The sequence below is a fragment of the Mytilus trossulus genome, unplaced genomic scaffold (genome assembly GCF_036588685.1).
Source record: "Mytilus trossulus isolate FHL-02 unplaced genomic scaffold, PNRI_Mtr1.1.1.hap1 h1tg000429l__unscaffolded, whole genome shotgun sequence".
NCBI classification, from domain to species: Eukaryota; Metazoa; Mollusca; class Bivalvia; order Mytilida; family Mytilidae; genus Mytilus; species Mytilus trossulus.
In genome coordinates this window covers 293,143-318,374 of record NW_026963357.1, presented here as the reverse complement: position 1 = coordinate 318,374, position 25,232 = coordinate 293,143, and the positions used below count along the sequence as shown (strand labels likewise).

The following is a 25,232-nucleotide window of genomic DNA, read 5'->3' as shown; positions in this document are numbered from 1 at the left end:
TTTATATTTATTATTATTTGTTATTTTTTAGTTCAATTTGTCATTTTTAGTTCAATGATGACGTTCAAAGGTTAACACAACGTACAAATAAGTTAGACTTTTGATCATCAAGATAAAATGTTTCTCCGGACTATTAGTTTCTAATTGTCATTATGCATACTATGTTCATTTTTGAATGAAGTATGTTCAGTAATATAAATGTTCCAATTGTAATTGATATAAGTTACCTGCTGGGGTTGGGTTCATGTGCTGTCCTGGAAAACACAGTACATCAGGGATTACTTCATTCAATCTTTTGCTTCCATCAAATACTACTAAAAACAACGCTCTGTAAGTCATGAATGTCTGGTGTGTTGTATAATAGACATACTGTCCACCAAAGTCCCAGAAGATGAGCCTGCCAACTTTCATCTTATATTTCCCAGTTTTTAAGACTTTCTCCATTCTCTTTCTTATTTCCTTTTTGGTCATTTTTGTTTTTATTTTCGTCTTCATTTGCTGTTTTTTAGACTCACTAGATGATGTTTGTGGGGACACAGATTGAGCTGCTTGTGGCTGTGAAGAAGGTCCATCTGATAGGTCAACAGGAAAAGATGGTGACTTGGAAGCATCTGACTTCTGAGAATTAGTATCTTCTTTATTTTGACTATCAGCAGGTTTTGCAACTGATTCCTGTTTTTCTGGTGTTTTTGTTTGACGTTGACTTTCATCTTCTTCTATGGAGGTCATTAACACTTTATTGTACACCACATCCAAGGCATTATAGGTTGCTGTATAAAGAGATAGCAAAATACTGATGGTATCTACTTAAGAATGTACTTAGGTGAAGTTAGGTGAAAATAAATAAAATAAGAAGTTAAAAACTTTAAGCTGGTAGAGCATCAATTAAGGATAAAAATTAAGCAAAAAATATTAATAGGTCATGGACATCCTTTTCGAGATAGTTGAGATTAAAGATATGGAAAGAAAAGACTGACTAGGACTTTTACCTATATTTGCATTGGTTATATTGGGTCTCAACACAAAAGAAATAAAATAAAGAATCTCCTAAAAGTTTAGTAAATGACTTTTCATGAGGTATTTAATCTTTTATGAAAAAATAAATGAGTGATATAAGGCAAATAATTTTACATTGTGTTGTATGGAAAAACACCAAGGAGTTCGAACATTTGACACAAATTCCAAAACCTTACCTAAGTTCATCCTTAATATACAGAATAAATAAACTTTGAAATGAACTTTACTCTGTCTATTTCAAAATGACATACTGGTGGTCATCAAAATAACATACTGGTAGTCATCAAAATAACATACTGGTAGTCATCAAAATGACATACTGGTAGTCCTCAAAATGACACTGTGGTAGTCATTAAAATGACATACTGGTAGTCGTCAAAATGACCTTTTGGTAGTCATCAAAGTGACATACTGGTAGTCATCAAAATGACATACTTGTAGTGATCAAAATGACGTACTGGTAGTCATCAAAATGACAGTGTGATAGTCATCAATATGACATACTTGTAGTCATCAAAATGACATTCTGGTAGTCTTAAAAATAACATATTGGAAGTCATCAAAATGACATTCTGGTAGTCATCAAAATGACAAACTGGTTGTCATCAAAATAATATACTGGTAGTCATCAAAATAACAAACTGGTAGTCATCAAAATGACATACTGGTAGTCATCAAAATGACATACTGGTAGTCATCAAAATATCACTTTTGTAGTCATCAAAATGACATACTGGTTGTCCTCAAAATGACATACTGGTTGTCATCAAAATAACATACTGGTAGTCATCAAAATGACATACTGGTAGTCATCAAAATAACACTTTTGTAGTCATCAAAATGACATACTGGTAGTCCTCAAAATGACATACTGGTTGTCATCAAAATAACATACTGGTAGTCATCAAAATAACATACTGGTAGTCATCAAAATAACATACTGGTAGTCCACAAAATGACATACTGGAAGTCCTCAAAATGATATACTGGTAGTCATCAAAATGACAAACTGGTTGTCATCAAAATGACATACTGGTTGTCATCAAAATGACATACTGGTAGTCATCAAAATGACATTCTGGTAGTCATCAAAATGACACCCTTAGTCCTCAAAATAACATACTGGTAGTCCTCAAAATGACAAACTGGTAGTCATCAAAATGACAAACTGGTTGTCATCAAAATAACATACTGGTAGTCCTCAAAATGACATTGTGGTAGTCATCAAAATGACATTGTGGTAGTCCTCAAAATGACATACTGGTAGTCCTCAAAATGACATACTGGTAGTCCTCAAAATGACATACTGGTAGTCATCAAAATAACACTTTTGTAGTCATCAAAATGACATACTGGTAGTCATCAAAATGACAAACTGGTTGTCATCAAAATAACATACTGGTAGTCCTCAAAATGACAAACTGGTAGTCATCAAAATGACATTCTGGTAGTCCTCAAAATGACATACTGGTGGTCCTCAAAATGACATACTGGTAGTCATCAAAATGACATTCTGGTAGTCCTCAAAATGACATACTGGTGGTCCTCAAAATGACATACTGGTAGTCATCAAAATAACACTTTTGTAGTCATCAAAATGACATACTGGTAGTCATCAAAATGACATACTGGTTGTCATCAAAATAACATACTGGTAGTCATCAAAATAACATACTGGTTGTAATCAAAATGACATACTGGTTGTCATCAAAATAACATACTGGTAGTCATCAAAATGACATTCTGGTAGTCATCAAAATGACACCCTTAGTCCTCAAAATGACATACTGGTAGTCCTCAAAATGACATACTGGTAGTCCTCAAAATGACATACTGGTAGTCATCAAAATAACACTTTTGTAGTCATCAAAATGACATACTGGTAGTCATCAAAATGACAAACTGGTAGTCATCAAAATAACATACTGGTAGTCATCAAAATAACACTTTTGTAGTCATCAAAATGACATACTGGTACTAGCGTGTCGTGGTCTCCACCTAGTCATCAAAATACAAAATAATATACTGGTAGTCATCAAAATGACATACTGATTGTCATCAAAATGACATACTGGTAGTCATTAAAAGTGACCCAAATTGAGCATGAAAAGTAAGAGTTGATTATTGAACCATGAAAAATAAAGTTAATGGAAACCTGTCAAAGATGAGAATGACATAACCAGGAAACATTATGAAATAAAACGTGGCATGATTGTAGATTATAAAAGACAACTTTTCAACAAAGTCCCATCGACATGGTTTAAAACAATTACATGTAAGTGTACGGCCTTCGACATTGACCATACCCTTATATATGGACGGACGAATACATACACATACCGAAAAGCATAATGCCGCTTGGTCAGCCAAATTAGTTACAACACAATTAATGTTGAACAGAAAAAAACAGATAGCAACCAGCAACAACCACTGAATTGCAGACAGACACACACATAATCTAGAGTCAAGGTTGACCTAATATGTTCATTTCTTTACACACTAAATATTGTCTACCTCAGCTTCTAAAAAAACAGTAGAAAATAATAAGGTTGAATTCATATATATATATATCGATGTTTATTCTTACCTGGATCTATCATAATCCAACTTCTGGTCTCAATATCGAGTCCACAGCGACCTTCAACGAGGGAAATGCCATCAGTCGCATATCGCCCTTCTGGAACATTATCTCCAACTAAAAGCTTGACAAGACTTGATTTCCCAGTAGCGAACTGGCCGGTTACCATGCAGCGCATGTCAAATGATTCGTAGCTTCCTCTGCCAAACATAGAAGACTCTGAAAATTTAAATGTCGAAACTGTCTATTATCAATGTATGGCTAATGGTATTTACGAAATATGTGCTACACCTTAGGAATAGTGACTATAAATAGTAAAATTTATGACAAGCTATTTTACTTTTTAATAACACTTCAAAATTTGATATAAAAAATATACCAACATAGTTCATAAAATATCTAAGATATCTTTAAGATATCTTATAAATCATATACGGTAACTTATAATGTATATGATAAATCATAAAATCATTATGAATTATATAATATATTTAATAAATTTTATAAGATATCTTATAAATTATATAAGATATCTTTGATTTATAACATATCTTATGTAATTTATTAGATATCTCATATAATTTATAAGATATCTTATATAATTTATAAGATATCTTATAAATTATATAAGATATCTTATAAATTATATAAGATATCTTATAAATTATATAAGATATCTTATAAATTATATGAGATATCTAATAAATTACATAAGATATGTTATAAATCATATAAGATGTAATATGTCATGTGTATGTTTTATATTAAGCTACTATGTTTTTACAACAATGAACTTCTGACGAGGACAAATCATTATATATATTGACCTGTTATGAGTGTATTAACAGAGGACGAAGTCCAAAGGTAAATGCATTCTTTTAGATCAAAATATTTACTTTGATGATATGAGGAAATTAGTCATAATACAAATACATCATCATGTTAGATACGGAAAAGGTTCCACTATCAATATAAATCAAGAGTTCATATTGCTTTATTAACAAGACCAATATGGACAAAAACAGGGCCAATACGGATAAAAGCCGTGTTGGCCCATTGGCTAATACAGTACATTCACTTCTGGTTTAAATTTTCTTACACCATGACTTAACTTAAGGAGTATCGTTATCATTGGTTATGCATAACAAAGTGTGTATTACATTTTTTTTTAACTTAAAATCATAATATAAAAAGGTTAAAAGATGTTCTATATGTTTTAACCGTTTGAAGTCTTGAAACAAAAATAATTTACAGCCTTTCCAAGAACCACTTTTGATTATTGACACTATTGCATTTCCGTTAATTATTCATCCGAAGCAGACGATCCAAGGGTAAGAATAGTTAAACTGTCTAATTGATTCTTTCCAGCAACTTTATAGTTGAAAAGAAAAAAATCATGGACATAAAAGCGTAAAAACAAGTTCAGATAAGCAAATAAGGTAAGTTTCTTATTTCATTCTTATTAAAAATATATATATTAGTTATTAAAATTGTTATGAACGTCCCGTTTCTTAATTGTCCATGTTATAGATTGTCAATCAAGTGTATTGGCCCTCGAATCAAGTTTCGGGTCAAATACAGCTATCCTCGAGTCTACAGGGCCAATAAAGAAACAGAAATTTGATAACAACATAGTATTAGAAGAATGAAAGTTCTTGATTTGTACATTACACATGTAACGTATATGAAAAATGGACTTCAAATTTCTTTCTTTGTATTTTAAATTACATTTTACAAGATTATAACATAACATTGAAATATCAACAAATAAGAGGAATTTGTATAATTAAATTTCGGACAGTAATTCTACAGCGGTTGGTCCAAGTGGTCTAAAAGTCCATAACTGATAGATTTTGATCTATTATTTACTGTATTTCCATGTCACATTTTTACTAACTGCTATTTATTTATTTTTTTATGAAAGCAAAATAACTGCATAGTAGTTTCATAGGAGTAGTTTTATAAATGTTATAATAACGTTACATAATGAAAAAAATTTGTCAAATTGTCCTTGAAGGGCCAATTTACAATTTTTGTCATATCAACGTTTTAGAAAATCTTACTTTGCTGAATATTTTCCCTGTTGACAGGTTATCTTTATTTTCAATAATATTTAAGATGATAACCAAAAACAGCAAAATATCCTTAAAATTACCAATTTAAGGACATCAACCAGTTCGTCTGAATATACATGTATTTAAGGACTGATGCAACTTGACCTATTTAACAATATAACCCCATGTCAGATTTACTGTATATGCTTAAGTTTTTGAGATATAAGCAAAAAACTGCATTTGACCCCCATGATCTATTTTTGGCCATAGCGGCCTTGTCTGTTGATTGATCTCAACACAGATACAATCTATAAACTAGATACCTTTAGGAACATCCAGTTAAACTTTAGAAGTGTTATGCCAAGTAGTTTCAGAGAAGAATATTTTTAAATGTTAGCAAACATGATGAGCAAATTGAGCAAAATTGTCTTTAAAGGCAATAACTCCTTAAGGTGTCAATTGAGAATTTTGGTTATAGTAACTTTTTTGTAGATCTTACTTCCCTGAACATTTTCGCTACAGTTTATCTCTTATATATTCAAGATAAACAAAAAATCCAACAATAGGTTTTTCAGTTCGACTGCAAATTTCAGTGCTGATAGATTTTGACTTATTAAACATGTTCACCCCATGTCAGATTTGCTATAATTGTTTTAATTTTTGAAAAAATATAAGTCAAAAACTGCATTTGATACCTATGCTCTATTTTTATTCATATCAGCCATGTTGATCATCAGAACTTTGGATAGGATTTACATAAAGTTAGACCCTTAAAAAAGATTCAGTTAAAGTTTGAAGGCATTCGGCGCAGTAGTGTCGAAGGAGAAGATTATTGAAATAGTTTACAAGAACGATGACGACAACGACAGATGCCAAGTGATGGCATAAGCTCGCATGGGTACTTTGGCACCGGAGATCTAAAAGGATAAGGATTGTCTGTGTATCCCCTAATAAACAGGTGAGCCATATGCGCCTGATACACCCATCGTCTTGTGTGTAAATTTTATGCAATAATCATAAATATTTTCTGAAATACAGCGCGACATGTAAAAAACGACTGTTTTTAACAAAAAAATAAATGACTCTAAACATCTAAAATAAAATTTTGAATCAAACAAAAACATATACAGATTTGTAGATTAAACAACTTATAAGTGTGTAAAGTTTTAAGCAATAATCATGAATCGGTTTTGAGAGACGTTATCACCCCTCCCCCTGTTCCAAAATAATCATAAATCGTTTTTAAGATATGGCGCGACATGTAAAAAACCCTCCCCCCCTTTTTTTTTTACAAAATCCTCAATATCTCAAAAAAAAACTTTGAATCATCACCAAAAGGTATACAGATCTTTAGATCAATATAACTAAGAACTGTGTAAAGTTTTTAGCAATAATCATAAATTATTTTTGAGATACAGTGCGACATAATAAAATACACCCCTATTTTAGTTACAAAGTCCCATCACTTAAAAAGTTTTTACTTAATTTTCACTAAAAAGTATACAGATCTTTCGACCAACAATATTAAGTTTCATGAAATTTGGAGAAGTATTTCTCAGGTTTTGGTTCCAAATGTTTACGCCTGACAGACATACGGACGGACAGACGGACGGAAGGACAGACAGACGGACAGTCGGAAGGACAACAATATACCATTATCGTTCCGTCTCCATAGATGCCAACTCCCTTTTGACACAATCAGTAACAAACTATCAAATTTTCCGTATTTTTGAAAAGTTTTCAGTAATCATTCATAAACGTGCATTTACCAATACAAATTACTGACAAGTGGTTGCATAGTGATGTGCACGAAATTTGTCGTTTAACATGTTGTCTGTAGTATGTATTCCATTCATTTATTGTTCAGATGTTCTCGACTAGTAAATTTTCGTTTTGTCTAAGGAGAAGTAGAGAAAGGGGGAAAGTTACTTCATAAATGCAAGTTTGCCTCTTCGGAAGTCAGTTAGTTACTCAACAATAGGTTGATAACTCCCGAGAAACCGGAAGCATTACATTGGCGTTTTCTAAATACCGGACCAGGACGGAAAAGTAATGATAAAAATCCGTGTTTTAAAAAATTGAACGGCGATGATTGGAAATCCGTAACTATTCGACTTTGACCGTAATAGCGTAGTTTTTATCGCAAAATCGGAAAAACTACGCAAAAATCGTAATGGTTGGCATCTATGCGTCTCAGACGGGCGTATAAAAACTGCAACAATTCTTCCTCAAGAAAAAAATACACCCGCTTGTAAATTCAGATTCAGCAAATTTTCAATTTCTAAAAAGATATCAACTCGAAAACGGTGATCCAATATTGGCACATGGTCTGTGTTTTTAGTAACAAATATTGTGTATAAAGTTCATATTATATGGTCGAGGAACACTTTATTGAAAGAAAAAAAATAATTTCGGGACATAGGGACACATATGCATGTAGACTGTGAGTGAATAAGGGTAAACGTTTATCCTCCAAATTATCGGAACTGATTTCGAAACTTGTTCGATTCATTGTTGATATAAAGGTTTTTCATAGATTAACTATTAGAATAGCACATGCTTACATAGTAATTTCTATAAAATACATATTTCCAAGAGGCATTACTTTTGAAAATACAATGTAGTTGATATGCATCGATTTTCCGTGCAGAAAAACACAGTTAATCTAAATTGCCAAAAATGTGAAAATACCGTAATTGTACACATGGAAGTGCTTACAAGACCAAACAGTTTTAACTGACCCCTGGTATTCTACATCGCTTTTTCTACATATAACTGAACAAAATCAATAACCCAATTTTTCTGAACATATTCCAGTCTATTTATAATAACTTTATGGCAATGTCCTCTGACCTAGTGACATTAAATTGAAGAGGGATCTACCTCGCATCATATTTACATAGATATTGTGTTCATAAGTAACACTAAATATGTAATGTGTCAAATCTTGTAATGAAATAAAGAAATTACCTTTCATCCTTAGTACAGCAGTCTGAAATAAAGAGGAAAATGCATGGAGTGTATTTCACCAAACTTGTAAGAGTAATAAAGAGGAAAATGTGTTGAGTGTATATCACCAAACTTGTCAGAGTAATAAAGAGGAAAATGTATTGAGTGTATTTCACCAAACTTGTAAGAGTAATAAAATGTATTGAGTGTATATCACCAAACTTGTAAGAGTAATAAAGAGGAAAATGTATTGATTGTATATCACCAAACTTGTAAGAGTAATAAAATGTATTGAGTGTATATCACCAAACTTGTAAGAGTAATAAAGAGGAAAATGTATTGATTGTATATCACCAAACTTGTAAGAGTAATAAAGAGGAAAATGTATTGAGTGTATATCACCAAACTTGTAAGAGTAATAAAGAGGAAAATGTATTGAGTGTTTATCACCAAACTTGTAAGAGTAATAAAGTTTCAAACATAAACACCCACAACGTAGTATGTAATGGAAAACAAATAGATGTTGATTGATTTATATTTGGTGTCAAATGCCACTTTCTGCTATTGGCTCGTTCTTATCTTCTCTTAATCTGAGTTTTACTGTGCGTATTGTTGTGCGTTTGTTTTTTCTACATTGGCTAGAGGTATAGGGGGAGGGTTGAGATCTCAAAAAACATGTTTAACCTTGTTTGCGCCTGTCCCAAGTCAGGAGCCTCAGGCCTTTGTTAGTCCTGTATGATTTTTAATTTTAGTTTCTTGTGTATAATTCGAAGTTTTGTATGACGTCCATTATCACTGAACAAGTATACATTTTTTTTATAATGGTTTTTTAAAATAATAGCCGTAACACTTGTATTTAACCCCAATAATCTATGTTTAGTCATGTTGGCTAATCTTCAACATTGTAGACAAGAATATAATTATTGAAAAAAATCTCTGTTTTATATTACCGATCATTCGGTCTGTTTAGTTTTTTTCTATAAACAGTGTATAATACCAATGACCACAAAGGTATCCAAATGAATCATCTACCCAGTAGAGTGTCTAGCACAATGGCTGGTAACGATATTTAAGTGTATTATCTACCAAGTAGAGTGTCAAGCCCCACAACTTGTAAGGGTATCCAAGTGTATCTTTATACTAAGTAGAGTGTTTAGCACCACTGCTGGTTATAAGGGTACGAAAGTGTATCATCTACCAAGTAAGGTGTTAAGCACAACAACTTATAAGGGTATCCAAGTGTATCATATACCAAGTAGAGTGTTAAGCCACACAATTTATAAGGGTATCCAAGTGTAACATCTACCCTGTTAGTTTCTCTTTGTGTTGCATTTTAACGTTGAGTCGTTTGTGTTTTCTCTTATTTTTGAGATATTGAGATAAGACGTGGCACGGTACTTGTCTATCCCAAATTCATGTATTTGGTTTTCATGTTACATTTGTTATTCTCGTGGTGTTTTGTCTGATGATTGGTCTGTTTCTGTGTGTGTTGCGTTTCGGTGTTGTGTCGTTGTTCTCCTCTTATATTTAATGCGTTTCGCTCGGTTTAGGTTTGTTACCCCGATTTTGTTTTTTTGTCCATGGATTTATGAGTTTTGAACAGCGGTATACTACTGTTGCCTTTATTTACAACTCAGTCGCATTATTCGCAATAATAAAAACCTCGCAATAATTTCTGAATTTACAGTAGTGTGAAGCCACACAATTTGTAAGGATATCCAAGTGTAACATATACCCAGAAGAGTGTTAAGCACCACTGCTCGTAAGGGTTTCCAATTGTATCATCTTCCCAGTATAGTAGAGTGTCAATAACGAAGTAGAGTGTTGATCACCACTCCTTTAAAGGATATCTAAGTGTAACATATATATATATTTATATATGCATCTATTAAACAGTCAGTATTTAGCACCACTGCTGAAAAGGAATTCATGTGTATCATCTGCAAAGTAGACAGTTTGTTGTACCACGGCTTGTTAGTGTACATGATATTTACAGAATACCAAGTAGATAGTGTTTAGTACCGAGGTAAGTTTTCAATTTGCAAAGAAGACAGTGTTTAGTAGCATGGCATACACAAGTAATCCCATTGATGGAGAGTATATTCAAGTGTATGATTTATATTGCACATGGTGTTAAGTTACACTGCTGGTATGAGTACCGAAGTGAAACATCTACGGATCAACAGTACTCTTGTTGAAGGTTGAAGGTTAAACGTATCTCTTATTCTAGTACCAAGTAGACAGTCCTTAGCACAAATACAGTCATGCTAATCAAGTATATAATCTATAGACAGTGTATAAAACCAGTTTGTTAGGGTGTCTAAGTTTACAATCTACCCAGTAGAAGTGTTTAGAAGCACTGCATGGAACGTGTAGTATCAAATAACCATTTTGTGGTAAGGGTGTCAAAGTGTTTCAATTATCAATCCCTGTGTACCATCCATCAATTATACAATGTTATGTCCCTCCGCTGGTATTGGTATCATTTACCAAACATACAGTGTGTCGTACTACTCCTGGTAATGGGACCATATATAACCTACTTAACAACCAGTACTGCTGCTGGTAATAGTATCATCTACCAAACATACAGTGTGTCGTACTACTCCTGGTAATGGGACCATATATAACTTACTTAACAACCAGTACTGCTGCTGGTAATAGTATCATTTACCAAACATACAGTGTGTCTTACTACTCCTGGTAATGGGACCATAAATAACCTACTTAACAACCAGTACTGCTGCTGGTAATAGTATCATCTACCAAACATAGTGTGTCGTACTACTCCTGGTAATGCGACCATATATAACCTACTTAACAACCAGTACTGCTGCTGGTAATATTATCATCTACCTAACATACAGTGTGTCGTACTACTCCTGGTAATGCGACCATATATAGATATAGGAAGATTTGGTGTGAGTGCCAATGAGACAACTCTCCATCCAAATAACAATTTAAAAAATAAACCATTATAGGTTCAAGTACATCCTTCAACACGGAGCCTTGGTTCACACCGAACAACAAGCTATAAAGGGCCCCAAAATTACTAGTGTAAAACCATTCAAACCTATGTATAACCTACTTAACATACTGCTGCTAGTAATAGTATCATCTACCTAAGTTACCATACTGTGTTTAATACCACTGCTGGTATGTGTATCATTTACCTAACAGACTGTTCTCAGTACCACTCCTGGAAAGGGTATCATATTCCTTACAGATTATGTTTAGTACCACTGCTGGTAAAGGTATCATCTACCTAACAGACAGTGTTTAGTACCACTACTGGTAATGGTATCATCTACATAACAGACAGTGTTTAGTACCACTGCTGGTAATTGTATCATCTACCTATCAGACTGTGTGAAGTACCACTGCTGGTAATTGTATCATCTACCTATCAGACTGTGTTAAGTACCACTGCTGGTAATTGTATCATCTACCTATCAGACTGTGTTAAGTACCACTGCTGGTAATTGTATCATCTACCTATCAGACTGTGTTAAGTACCACTGCTGGTAATTGTATCATCTACCTATCAGACTGTGTTTAGTACCACTGCTAGTAATGGTATCATCAACTTAACTAACATTGTGTAGTGCCTTAGCTGGTAAAGTTATCATTTACCAAACAGAATGTGTTTAGTACCACTACTGGTAATGATATCATCTAACTGTGTTTAATACCACTGCTGGTAGGTGTATCATCTAACTAACAGACTGTTCTCAGTACCACTGCTGAAAAGGATATCATATTCCTAACAGATTATGTTTAGTTCCACTGCTGGTTAGGGTATCATCTACCTAACATTCAGTGTGTAGTACCACTGCTGGTAATTGTATCATCTACCCAACAGACTTTGTTAAGTACCAATGCTGGTAAGACTATCATCTACCTAACAGACTGTATAACACCACTGCTGGAAAGAATATCATATACCTAACAGACTGTGTTTAGTACCACTACTGGTAATGGGTATAATCTACTAGCAAAGTGTTCAGTAATACTGCAGATAAAGGTATCATCTACCTAACAGATTGTGTTTAGTATCACTGCTGCGAAAGGTATCATCTACTTAACAGACTGTGTTTAGTACCACTGCTGGTAATGGTATCATCATCTGAACAGACAGTGTTTAGTACCACTGCTGGTAATGGTATCATCTACCTTACATATTGTGTTTAGTATCACTGCTGAAAGAATAGTATATACTTAACATAGTGTTTAGTACCACAGCTCAAGGTAAAGTTATTATTTACCAGACAGACTGTGTTTAGTACCACTACTGGTAATGGTATCATCTACCTGGTAGACTGAGTTTAGTACCACTGCTAGTAAGGGTATCATCTACCTAACAGAGTGTTTAGTACCACTGCTGATAATGTGTAATATCTACATAGCAGACAGTGTTTAGTACCACTACTGGTAAAGTTATCATCAACCTAGCCAACAGTGTTTCGAACAATTTCTGTAAAGGGTATTCAAGTGTACAAATAACTCAGTAGTTTTATACCACTACTGGCAAGTGTTTAATACTAATTCTGGTAAGTGTATAATCCATTCAGTAGATAGTGTTAAATAACACTGCTGGTAAGTGTACCAACTTATAGACAGTGTTAGACACCATTGCTGGTAAGTATACAATCTACCAAGTATAAGCTGGTAAGTTCCACTGCTGGTTAGTGTATTACCGTATAGCGGGTTATTTTCACAGGGTGTAAATTTTCGCTTATTTTCGCGGATAGAACAAAATCGCCAAAATTTTTCGTATACCTTATCCAATGAAAATCGTGAAATTTTACACCCGCGAAAATAACCCGCTATACGGTATCTACCCAGTTAGTGATGTCAAGTACCACTCCTTGTAAAGATATCCAACTTTAGAAGTGTTATGCACCACTGCTGGTAAGTGTATCATCTACCCAGTTTGTGATATCAAGTACCACTCCTTGTAAGGATATCCAAACTTGGGAGTGTTATGCACCACTGCTGGTAAGGGTATCCAAGTATAGCATATACTCAGTAGTCAGAGTACTTAACCTGGTCCACTTGGAAGAGTGGTACTAATACAAGCAGTGGCAATTAAAGAACCTTAGTGAGTGCGCTCACAAATCCAACGTCCCCATATTGTCATTGGAGAAATAAAATATGCCTAAGAAAACAAATTGTATAAGAAAAAAAAATGGAATCATAATTTTCTGTCGATATGCACATCTAGATAGTTTGTCCTTATTATCTACAAAGTTTCATGAAATTGTGTTGTGTGGTGTTGCGGGTAGTATAATTAGCAGAAGTACATTGAAGCAAATAAGTTCAAAGGGGCGCAACTCCTAGAAAAAAAATGAATCATAATTTCCTGTCGATATGCACATCAACATAGTATGTCCTTATCATCTAAAAAGGTTTCATATAATTCTGTTGTGTGGTATCAGAGGAGTTGCTATGACAAACTGTTGCAGTAGTATATTGGGGCAAATAAGTTCAAAGGGGCGTAACTCCTAGAAAAAAAATTGAATCGTAATTTCCTGTAGATATGCACAACTACATAGTATGTCCTTATTATTTAACAAGGTTTCATGAAATTCTGTTGTGTGGTTTCAGAGGAGTTGCGATGACAAGAGCAGGACTGATGGTCGGGTCAAAAACATCATACCCGCCGCAACTTTGTTGCGTGGGTTATAAAAATACGATTAACGTATGTCATTGTATTGTTTATAGCATTTTGATACTTTCTAATAACTTTGTTATCATTGTCACGACAACGGATTGGTGTATTTGTCTTTCGACAGTTTGTTTGGTTTTAATGACAGCAAGTGCCATATTGCCCATTCTCATTTTGCATCAATTTTTATTTTTTATATCAAAAACTATTTTATTCATTTACTTTTACCTAATTAACATTGTTTTTCCCCTAAAACTGAGATATTCATATAATTTGACTAACAAATTATGGAATAATAAAATTATCCCCTTTTAGTATAACTAATCACCCAAGATAAGGTATGATAACCAATGAGACAACTCTTCACAAGAGACCAAATAACACAGAAATCAACAATTATAGGTTATTAAAGTTTATCTCTAACTATAATAATATTCAAGATAATAACCTGCAAAACCGCAAAATTTCCTTAAAATTACCAGTTCAGGGGCAGCAACCCAACAACCGGTTGTCTGATTCATCTGAAAATTTCAGAGCAGATATATTTTTACTTAACAAACAATTTTACTTCATGTCAAATTTGCTCTAAATGCTTTGGTTTTTGAGTTATAAGCCAAAAACTGCATTTTACCCCTATGTTCTATTTTTAGTTGTGGCGGCCATCTTGGGTGGTTGACCGGGTCACGCCACACATTTTTTAAACTAGATACCCCAATGATAGTTGTGGCCAAGTTTGGTTTAATTTGGCCAAGTTGTTTCAGAGGAGAAGATTTTTTTAAAAGATTACCAAGATCTACAAAAAATGGTTAAACATTTACTATAAAGGGCAATAACTCCTAAAGGGGTCATTTGACCATTTCGGTCATGTTAACTTATTTGTAGATCTTACTTTGCTGAACATAATTGCTGTTTACAGTTTAGCTCTATCTATAATAATATTCAAGATAACCAAAAACAGCAAAATTTCCTTAAAATTACCAATTTAGGGGCAGCAACCCAACAACGGGTTGTCTGATTCATCTGAAAATTTTAGAGCAGATAGATCTTGACATGATGAACATTTTTACTCCTGTTAGATTTGGTCTAAATGCTCTGGTTTTTGAGTTATAAGCCAAAAACTGCATTTTACCCCTATGTTCTATTTTTAGCCGTGGCGGCAATCTTGGTTGGTTGGCAGGGTCACGCCACACAATTTTTAAACTAGATACCCCAATGATGATTATGGCCAAGTTTAGATTAATTTGGCCTAGCAGTTTCAGAGGAGAAGATTTTTGTAAATGATGACGGACGCCGGACGCTGGACAACGGATGCCAAGTGATGAGAAAAGCTCACTTGGCCCTTCGGGCCAGGTGAGCTAAAAATCAATTGAAAAAGGCTAAACTCATCAGATGGATACAATTAGAAATACATTTAACAGAAACAAAGAGTGGACGTGGGCGGATACTTGTAAATCCAAACAAAAAAAAAAGACACAAAGTACAGATCTTAGAGTACTCGCAGTTGATAATATGTGTATCTCTCTATTTATTATAGCTAAAAACAAAAAACAAAAAAAAGACTCAACATAATTTAATTTATTTAAACTTTTTTGTAGATCTTCTTTCCTCATCAATTAAGTAATGTCAGGACTGTAGCTGTTGAGTTGACGCAAATGCAAATAATCTATCACTTTTAAACAAAACAATTTTTTTCTCCAAAAATAAAAGGTCAAATGTCTTCAACAAGCGTGTACACGCTGAAATGTCTCCTGTACTGACCATTGATTTCTTGAAAGTCTTACAGATAAAGGTTTAGCTATAAGTATTACACAAATTAAACATTAAAGATCTGACATTGAGGTCAAGGTCAGATAAACTCTAACAGACAGACATATACACCTTACATTTTTTTATACACCAAATATAGTTGACTTTTGGCTTATGGTAATTGAAAAACAGACCAAAACAAAAACTTAACATTAACCAATAAACCATGCATGAAAATTAGGTCAAGGTCAGATTATACCTGCGAAACAGACATGCACACCTTACAATTATTCAATACACAAAATATAGCTGACATATTGCTCATATTGTTATAAGTATTTGAAAAACAGACCAAAACATAACAAGAGTGCACACGTATTGCCTCCTTTACTGACCATTGATTAAATGAAAGTCTTAAAGATAAAATTTAACTAAAAATATTACACACACTTAACATTTTAAAAGATCTATGAAATTGAGGTCAAGGTCAGATAAATCCTATCAGACAGACATTTAAACCTTATAATTTTTGGTAATTGAAAAACAGACCAAAACAGAAAAACTTAACATTGCTTATGTTGCTATAATTATTTGAAAAAACAGACCAAAACGTAACAAGAGGGCACACGCTGAAATGTCTCACCTCCTTTACTGGCTACTGATTTTATGTTATTATTCCTAAATATAAAGCTTTACTTCAAGTATCACATAAACTTTATATGATCCAAGAAAATTTGGTCAAGATCAGATAAACCAAACCAGAAATACATGTACAAATCACCATCGTTTCAGGCACAAAATATAGTTGACCTATTGCTTATAGTTTCTAAGAAACATATCAACCAGGAAAACTGACAATGACCAATGAACAATGAAAAGAAGACCAAGCTCAGATAAACTATACAAGACATGCACACCTTACAATAGATATATGCATTAAATATAGTTGACCTATTACTTTTGATATCTAAGAAAGAACCTTACCATTTACTAATTAACCATGAAAATGAGGTCAAGGTCAGATCATACCTGCCAGACAGACATATACAACTTACAATCATTCCATACACCAAATATAGTTGGCCTATTGCCTATAGAATCCAAGAAAGAAACCTAACCATGAAAACTTAATATTGAACAATCAACCATGAACATGAGGTCAAGGTCAGGTGATACCTACAAAACAGACATATACAACGTACAATCATTCGATACATCAAATATAGTTGACCTATTAGTTATAGTTCAAGAGAAATAGACCAAAACACAAAAACTTAACAATGAGCAATGAACCATGAAAATGAGGTCAAGGTCAAATACACTTGCAAGACTGACATGTACATCGTAATTTACTTCCATACACCAAATATAGTTGACCTATTGCATATAATATTAGAAAAAAAGAAGAACACAAAAAATCAAATTACTCCACTGAACCATGAAAATGAGGTGAAGGTCAGATGACACCTGTCAGTTGGACATGTACACCTTACAATCATTTCATACACCAATTAGAGTATAATTTTTGATTATTGTATCTGATATATGGACTTGACTATGAAAACTTAACCTTGATCACTGAACAATGAAATAAGATTGAGGTCAAATGAAAACGGTCTGACAGACATGGGGACCTTACAAGGTACATGTATGCACATACTAAATAAAGTCATCCTATTTATTAAAAAATTGTAAGGATTCCACGGAACCCAGTGTCTCGCCTACTTTTGCTGTTAATCACACTCAACAAAATGATGAAAGAAATCAATAAAAATGTTCCTCTCCATACTATCTTTTGAATGTCAGAAGCTTCTGTCCAAGTTTGGTAAAAATCCAGGATAGTTTAAGGATCTTAAAAATGTTTTAAAAAATTTAACTGCAGACTTTATGTAATGTTAACTGGAAGAAAAACTAAGTCCCTTTATAAGTGAAATACGGGAAAAATGGGATTTTTTTTTTACAAAATTTACTTTTGGATACTATCTTATGATTAGAAACATGCTTCTGTCCTAGTTTGGTACAAAAAAACAGGATAGTTTAAGAAAGTTATCAAAATTTTTAAAACTTTAACCACAAAGTGAATGTAATGTTTCCTGGCAGAAAAAACTAAGTCCATTTATAAGTAAAATACAGAAAAATTGGAATTTTATTTTTACAAAATTTACTTCTGGATACTATCTTATGATCATAAACAAGCTTCTCAATGCTCTTCAACTTCGTACTTATTTGGCTTTATAAATATTTTGATATGAGCGTCACTGATGAGTCTTATGTAGACGAAACGCGCGTCTGGCGTACTTAATTATAATCCTGGTACCTTTGATAACTATTCTGTCCAGGTTTGGTACAAATCCAGGATAGTTTAAGAAAGTTATTAAAATTTTAAAAACTTTAACCACAGAGTGAATGCAATGTTTCCTGGCAGGAAAACTAAGTCCATTTATAAGTAAAATACAGAAAAAATGGAATTTTATTTTTACAAAATTTACTTCTGGATACTATCTTATGAACATAAACAGGCTTCTGTCCAAGTTTGGCAAAAATCCAGGATATTTCAAGAAAGTTATTAAAATTTCAAAAACTTTAACCACAGAGTGAATATTTGTGGACGCCCCTGACGCCGACGGAATGTAGGATCGCTGTGTCTCGCTTTTTCGACTTAAGTCGAAGGCTCGACCAAAATGAATAACACAAGGTTTATCCAAGACATGAAATATTTTATTTTTTCATATTGAAAATAAAGGCAATTTTTTTAATTTTACATCAATTTAATCAGAATTTAATACTGTAAAAAAAAAATCAGGATTAAAAGATGTTTTGAAAAGAAATTGATTAAATTAGATTACTTGTAATTTTTGGTTGATTAATGATTACATTGATTACTTAAAAAATTGAAATCAATTATAGCTGACTAATGATTACAATTACAATTACCCCAAACCTGATCTGAGATGAGACTAGTTAACCATGAACAAGAGGTTTTAGACACTGTCGGTGTAAGAATCTCAAATAGAATTTTGCAAAGCTTGTTTTCGCATTAACGCTCTTGAATGAAATAAAAGACATCTACTAATTTTGTTTAATATTGAAGAAAATACAAACCAATAATTTCCTGAATTCAAAATGGTAGCTTAGCTTTGTGAACGGCTGGTAAAGAGTTGAATTTAGCGTCTCAAATATATGAATTTGGTCAATCAAAATCGTAATAACAAATAAATTGCATTAGAATTTGAAATTTTTATTTCAAGACATAAAGAATGTCCCCTAGAGTATCCTGGTTTTGTACCTGATTTATTCTAAGTCTAAGCATTTGTAATTAAAAGTATGTGTACCTGTAAGTATTCCATCACTTCTTTATTTGGCCCGAATTCTGCTGCTGCGAGATCATACGGAGTCTCACCCTGAAATACAAATCTTTATATAGCCTTTATCTGATTATTACAAAGAAGACTTTTGTTACACATATCATACAATAAACAAGACCAGTAGCAGCTGAGCGGTGTCTTATTTTGTTTTTACAGGTGCTAACCATATTATTTTCAATTATAAAATATAACTCATGAACAACATTCTGAATATTTTTATAACTTTTTCTGTATTCTTTAAGAAGGCTTTTAACTTTTTTTTTAAAGCATATGAAATAATCTCAATCTGTAAGCATTTAGTCTTTGTATTTTTTTAATGCGTTTTTTTTTAAAATCTGTTAATGCATCCTTATGTCTAGATGGGGTTTGTAGGATTTGGGGGTCTTTTTAACTTTTTATTTTTATATTTTAGCACCCCATTTTTCTTTATTCTTTATATTTTTGCACTCCATTATTTTCTATTCGTCATCTTTTTGCCCAATTTTCTCTATTCTCGAAGTTTTTTTCTATCATTCATGATTTTCTACTCTGTATACCCTATCCATATCCTCCTATAACTATATATTGTTATTTTACAGATTTCATAGTTTTTAGTTTTATCACTGACATCGTATAAATAAGGAAATACATAAATTATAGCACAGTTGAGAGTTTTTTCTGCAACTATTCCAACTATATAGCTTTTAAAAACAAGAATTTGAAGAAATTTGCAGTCTTAAGGAAGGCTGCGGTGTCTTCCTCCATATTGGATTTTGCAAAAAAAACGGACAACAAACAGTTGAGATCTTTAATAAAATGTGCAAATTTCGAAAGTTGTATGTAATTTATGTGTAAGACTTTTCATGTTAATATAGAAAATAATGTGATTTATCATATTTACTGCTATATTTTACAAAAAAACAGATTTATTATTTTTTTAAAACTTTGCCATATAAGGGGAGATAACTTCGATATAATGAGAGATAACTTAGATAAAGTAACTTTTACAATAGAATATTTTTTTAACTATTTAATTTTAAATATATATTATGAACTTGTACGTCTGACGTATTAAATTTTTAACCTGGTACCTTTTGTTGGCTATTATTTATTTGTTTCTCTCTCCTATATTTTCTCCAATGTTTTTGTATTGTAGTCCTGTCAAGTAATGTTGTCAGTTCAATGTTATAATTAACATCGCCATTAAAGTGGGAGGTTTTGCATGCCACAAAACCAGGTTCAACCCACCATTTTTATTATAAAATGCCCTGTAACAAGTCAGGGAAATTGCCATTGTTATATTATAGTTCGTTTCTGTGTGTGTTACATTTTAAGGTTGTGTTTCTGTTTTGTCATTGTTCTCCTCTTATATTTGATGCGTTTCCTCCAGTTTTAGTTTGTAACCCGGATTTGTTTTTTTCTCTATCGATTTATGAATTTCAAACAGCGGTATACTACTGTTGCCTTTATTTAATGTATTGCTTAAGGATGTCTGCTTGTCATGTTTTGGAATTTTGTAAAATTTTCGGAATCCTCTGGTTTAAAGCATTTGAATGCCTTAAAATATTTGGCCCATGAACCCCATTTTTCTTTTTATAAATCCTTTACGTGTATAATTATAAGTCATTTGTAAAAGTCTTATAAAATATTATTTATTTTTTAATAGTATTTGAGATCTTTAACTGGTCAATGATAAAGCTATGAAAAATCAAGAGAAAACATTTTCCCGCTAAAATTACAATGGGTAATATCTCGAAAACAAGCACATTGACCCCTAAAAAATTTTTCTGTTTGGATTCCTCAATTTATTCCCTATCAATACATACTAGTTTTATGAAAAGTTATTTATTTTGAAACTGAGCAGCGAACATCCTTAAGGGCATACAATACAGTTTTGATCCTGTATTTACAAGTTCGTGAAAATTTGCATATAGGCTATTTTTTACCTGATTAAATCAAATATGTAATAAAAAATATACCTTCATGTGCTACTTTTTGAGTAAAATGAGGTCGAAATTTTGTATATTTGCTCAAAATTCAGATTTGTGGCCGTAATTTCTTTTTTCGAAAGAAAGCCATAACTTTTTTGTTATAAAAGATATACACAAATTTGTTTTTGTTAAATAATCGGTAATTTCTGTATTTTATAAGTATCCTAAAAACGTATGCATTTTTTATTCAGAAATAACTTATATTTATCAAATGTTCATGAATAGAGGAAAATACGTCATTTTTTGCTGCGTGTTTATCAAAATTAAAAAAATTCCTCTATTTACAGTTTTATAAAATTTAGGTCACATAATCTCCCTGCAAAATGAAACAAATTGCTGTTTTGAAAAATAGGGGTCCATGAACTCATTTCCAAATGAAATCAGTTTGAATGATAAAAATCAGTCGAAAAATGCATCTTTTCCCGATATGTCACAGTTTGACGTCGCGAAAATAACATTTTACGTTAGCAATGTCATTACCTCCCCTGTAACTGTATCGTATGCCCTTAAGACTATTTTGATACGATCTAATAATTTTTTTATCATTGTCACGACAACAGATTGGTGTATGGGTCTTTTGAAAGATTGTTTGTTTAATAACAACAAGTGCCATATTCAGGATATTGCCAGGTCTAATTTTGAATCAATACAAATTATTATTTTTGATATCAAAAATTATTTTATCCATTTACTTATAGGTTATTACTATTGCTTATTTTCCCTAAAACTGAGATATTCATATAATTTGGCTAACAAATTATGGAATTATGGAATAATAAAAGTATCCCCTTTTAGTATAACTAATCACCCAAAATGTGTTAGTTGTCTATAAACACAGTCATTTTATTTTAGAAGATTTTGAAAAAAAAATGATTTCTTTTATATGATTGTCTATGTGCATGTGTTTTATAATAACATTTAGCCATCTAAGTCTATAAATCACTTTCATATTTTTAGTTCAATTTTAAGGATCATATGACATTCTTTAACCTTGAGAAAAAAGTCCATTTGAGCAAAAATATCTTAAACATCATTTTAGTGATGCATTATTTACTAGTTGAATACTGAGCATATACTGTAAAATATTACCTGATGTGTTTTGACCAAGGGACTGATACTAGCTTGTTCTACGAGATATCTTGTGGTCTGTAGACGTCCCCACTTAGCAGCCAGATGTAAAGCGGTTTGTCCATCACTCTATAATAATACCAAATAACAAGTAAATATTATGGACAATATTTTCTCAATGTCAATAATATACAACATATCCTACAACTGATATAAAACTTGTCTGATAAACTGGATAATGTTGTGTAACAAATAGAAACAAAATGTATATCACATGAATCAGTGGTCAAAACTGAATAAAATGACCAGTCACACTTGTATTTATATTGTACATAAACAACATGTTTTTTAGTGGGATGTCAGAACTTCCATCAGAAAAATTTATGTTAACAAAAACAAAATTTTTTTTTCTCAAGAAATGCATAAAATATCTATATCAATTGATTCAGTGAAATGCACAGAGATAAATGAGATCTCACTTTATATAATTCTGGCGAGTATTTGTTGATATAATAATAAAATCTGCCTGATTATTATGGTTCAGAATAATGATCAATTTAAAAAAAAAACTTTTTCAAAGATATATGAAAAATAGTTACATTACATTTCCTGATTAAGTACGAGGAGACAAGAAAAATGAGACCCCTTTTTATGTAATTATTACAAACAATAGTTGTCCATTAAACCTGTCTTATCAACAACTTTATGTTGGTTAACAGTAATGTGATCAGACTTAGTAGATAACATACATTAAAACTGTCTAATTAACAACAGGATTTAGTGTAGATCCAGTAGTAGAATCATAAATTTTAAGAAAAATATTTTTTTTAAAGAAAAATGAAAAAAAGTTGTATTTTCTGATTCAGAACAATACTATGAGTAAAATGAGACCCCACTTTATATAATTATTATAAACATTAGTTGTCCATTAAACCTGTCTAATTAACAACATGATTTTGTGTTGATTAAAAGTAATGTGATCAGATTTAGTAGATAACATACATCTGTGATATCTTTGTTACATCCGTTCTCCAGGAGAAGTCGACACACTTCCACATGTCCCCACCTGGCAGCAAACATTAATGCTGTCCATCCATCCTCCTGGAATAATACAACTGACATCAAAACTTGTCTGATAAACTGGACAATGTTGTGTAATAAATATAAACAAAAATAAACAGCCACATCAATTAAAACTGTCTGATTAACAACAGGATTTAGTGTAGATTCAGTTTAGTCATAAATTTTAAGAAAATTTTTTTTTTAAAGAAAACTGAAAACAAGTTGTATTTTCTGATTTAGAACGATACTATGAGTAAAATGAGACCCCACTTTATATGATTATTACAAACATTAGTTGTCCATTAAACATGTCTAATTAACAACATGATTTTGTGTTGATTAAAAGTAATGTGATCAGATTTAGAAGATAAAATACATCTGTGATATCTGTTTTACATCTGTTCTCCAGGAGAAGTCGACAAACTTCCACATGTCCTTCACTGGCAGCCACTATTAATGCTGTCCATCCATCTCTCTGGAATAATACAACTGACATCAAAACTTGTCTGATAAACTGGACAATGTTGTGTAATAAATATAAACAAAAATAAACAGTCAGATTAATTAAAACTGTCTGATTAACAACAGGAATTAGTGTAGATTCAGTAAAATCATTAATTTTTATAAAAGTAAATTTTTCAAAGAAAAATGAAAAAAGTTATATTTTCTGATTCAGAACAATAATATGAGTAAAATGAGACCCCACTTCATATAATTATTACAAACATTAGTTGTCCATTAAACCTGTCTAATTAACAACATGATTTTGTGTTGATTAAAAGTAATGTGATCAGATTTAGAAGATAAAATACATCTGTGATATCTGTTTTACATCTGTTCTCCAGGAGAAGTCGACAAACTTCCACATGTCCTTCACTGGCAGCCACCATTAATGCTGTCCATCCATCTCTCTGGAATAATACAACTGACATCAAAACTTGTCTGATAAACTGGACAATGTTGTGTAATAAATATAAACAAAAATAAACAGTCAGATTAATTAAAACTGTCTGATTAACAACAGGAATTAGTGTAGATTCAGTAAAATCATTAATTTTTATAAAAGTAAATTTTTCAAAGAAAAATGAAAAAAGTTATATTTTCTGATTCAGAACAATAATATGAGTAAAATGAGACCCCACTTCATATAATTATTACAAACATTAGTTGTCCATTAAACCTGTCTAATTAACAACATGATTTTGTGTTGATTAAAAGTAATGTGATCAGATTCAGTAGATAACATACTGATGTGATATCTTTTTTACATCTGTTCTCCAGGAGAAGTCGACACACTTCCACATGTCCAAACCTGGCAGCCCACATTAATGCTGTCAATCCATTAACCTGGAATAATACAACTGACATCAAAACTTGTCTGATAAACTGAACAGTGTTGTGTAATAAATATAAACAAAAATAAACAGTCACATTAATTAAAACTGTCTGATTAACAACAGGATTTAGTGTAGATTCAGTATAATCATTAATTTTATAAAAGTAATTTTTTCAAATAAAAATGAAAAAAGATATATTTTCTGATTCAGAACAATACTATGAGTAAAATGAGACCCCACTTTATATGATTCTAACAAATATTTGTTCATTAAAACTGTATAATTAACAACATGATTTTGTGTGTAAAAAGGATTTAGTGTAGATTCCATTTAATCATTAATGTTAATAAAATAAATTATTCAAAAAAGCATGAAACAAGTTTTATTTCCTGATTTAGTACAACATAAAGAAAATGAG

General features: G+C 31.9%; 1 protein-coding gene across 1 annotated transcript in view; it reads right to left on the bottom strand.

Moving 5' to 3' along the window:
* The window catches only part of LOC134702299 (uncharacterized), a 49,526-nt gene extending 24,714 nt beyond the window's left edge, over positions 1 to 24,812 (bottom strand). The window contains exons 1-9 of the mRNA XM_063563281.1: positions 24,726 to 24,812; positions 24,290 to 24,388; positions 23,854 to 23,952; positions 23,418 to 23,516; positions 22,437 to 22,544; positions 19,345 to 19,413; positions 8,620 to 8,641; positions 3,605 to 3,814; positions 228 to 770 (exon numbers count right to left, since the gene is read on the bottom strand). Coding sequence (XP_063419351.1) covers positions 228 to 770; positions 3,605 to 3,814; positions 8,620 to 8,641; positions 19,345 to 19,413; positions 22,437 to 22,544; positions 23,418 to 23,516; positions 23,854 to 23,952; positions 24,290 to 24,388; positions 24,726 to 24,803 — 1,327 coding nt within the window. The 5' untranslated portion in view covers positions 24,804 to 24,812. The remainder of the gene's footprint in view (positions 1 to 227; positions 771 to 3,604; positions 3,815 to 8,619; positions 8,642 to 19,344; positions 19,414 to 22,436; positions 22,545 to 23,417; positions 23,517 to 23,853; positions 23,953 to 24,289; positions 24,389 to 24,725) is intronic.
* Positions 24,813 to 25,232: the final 420 nt, after the last annotated feature.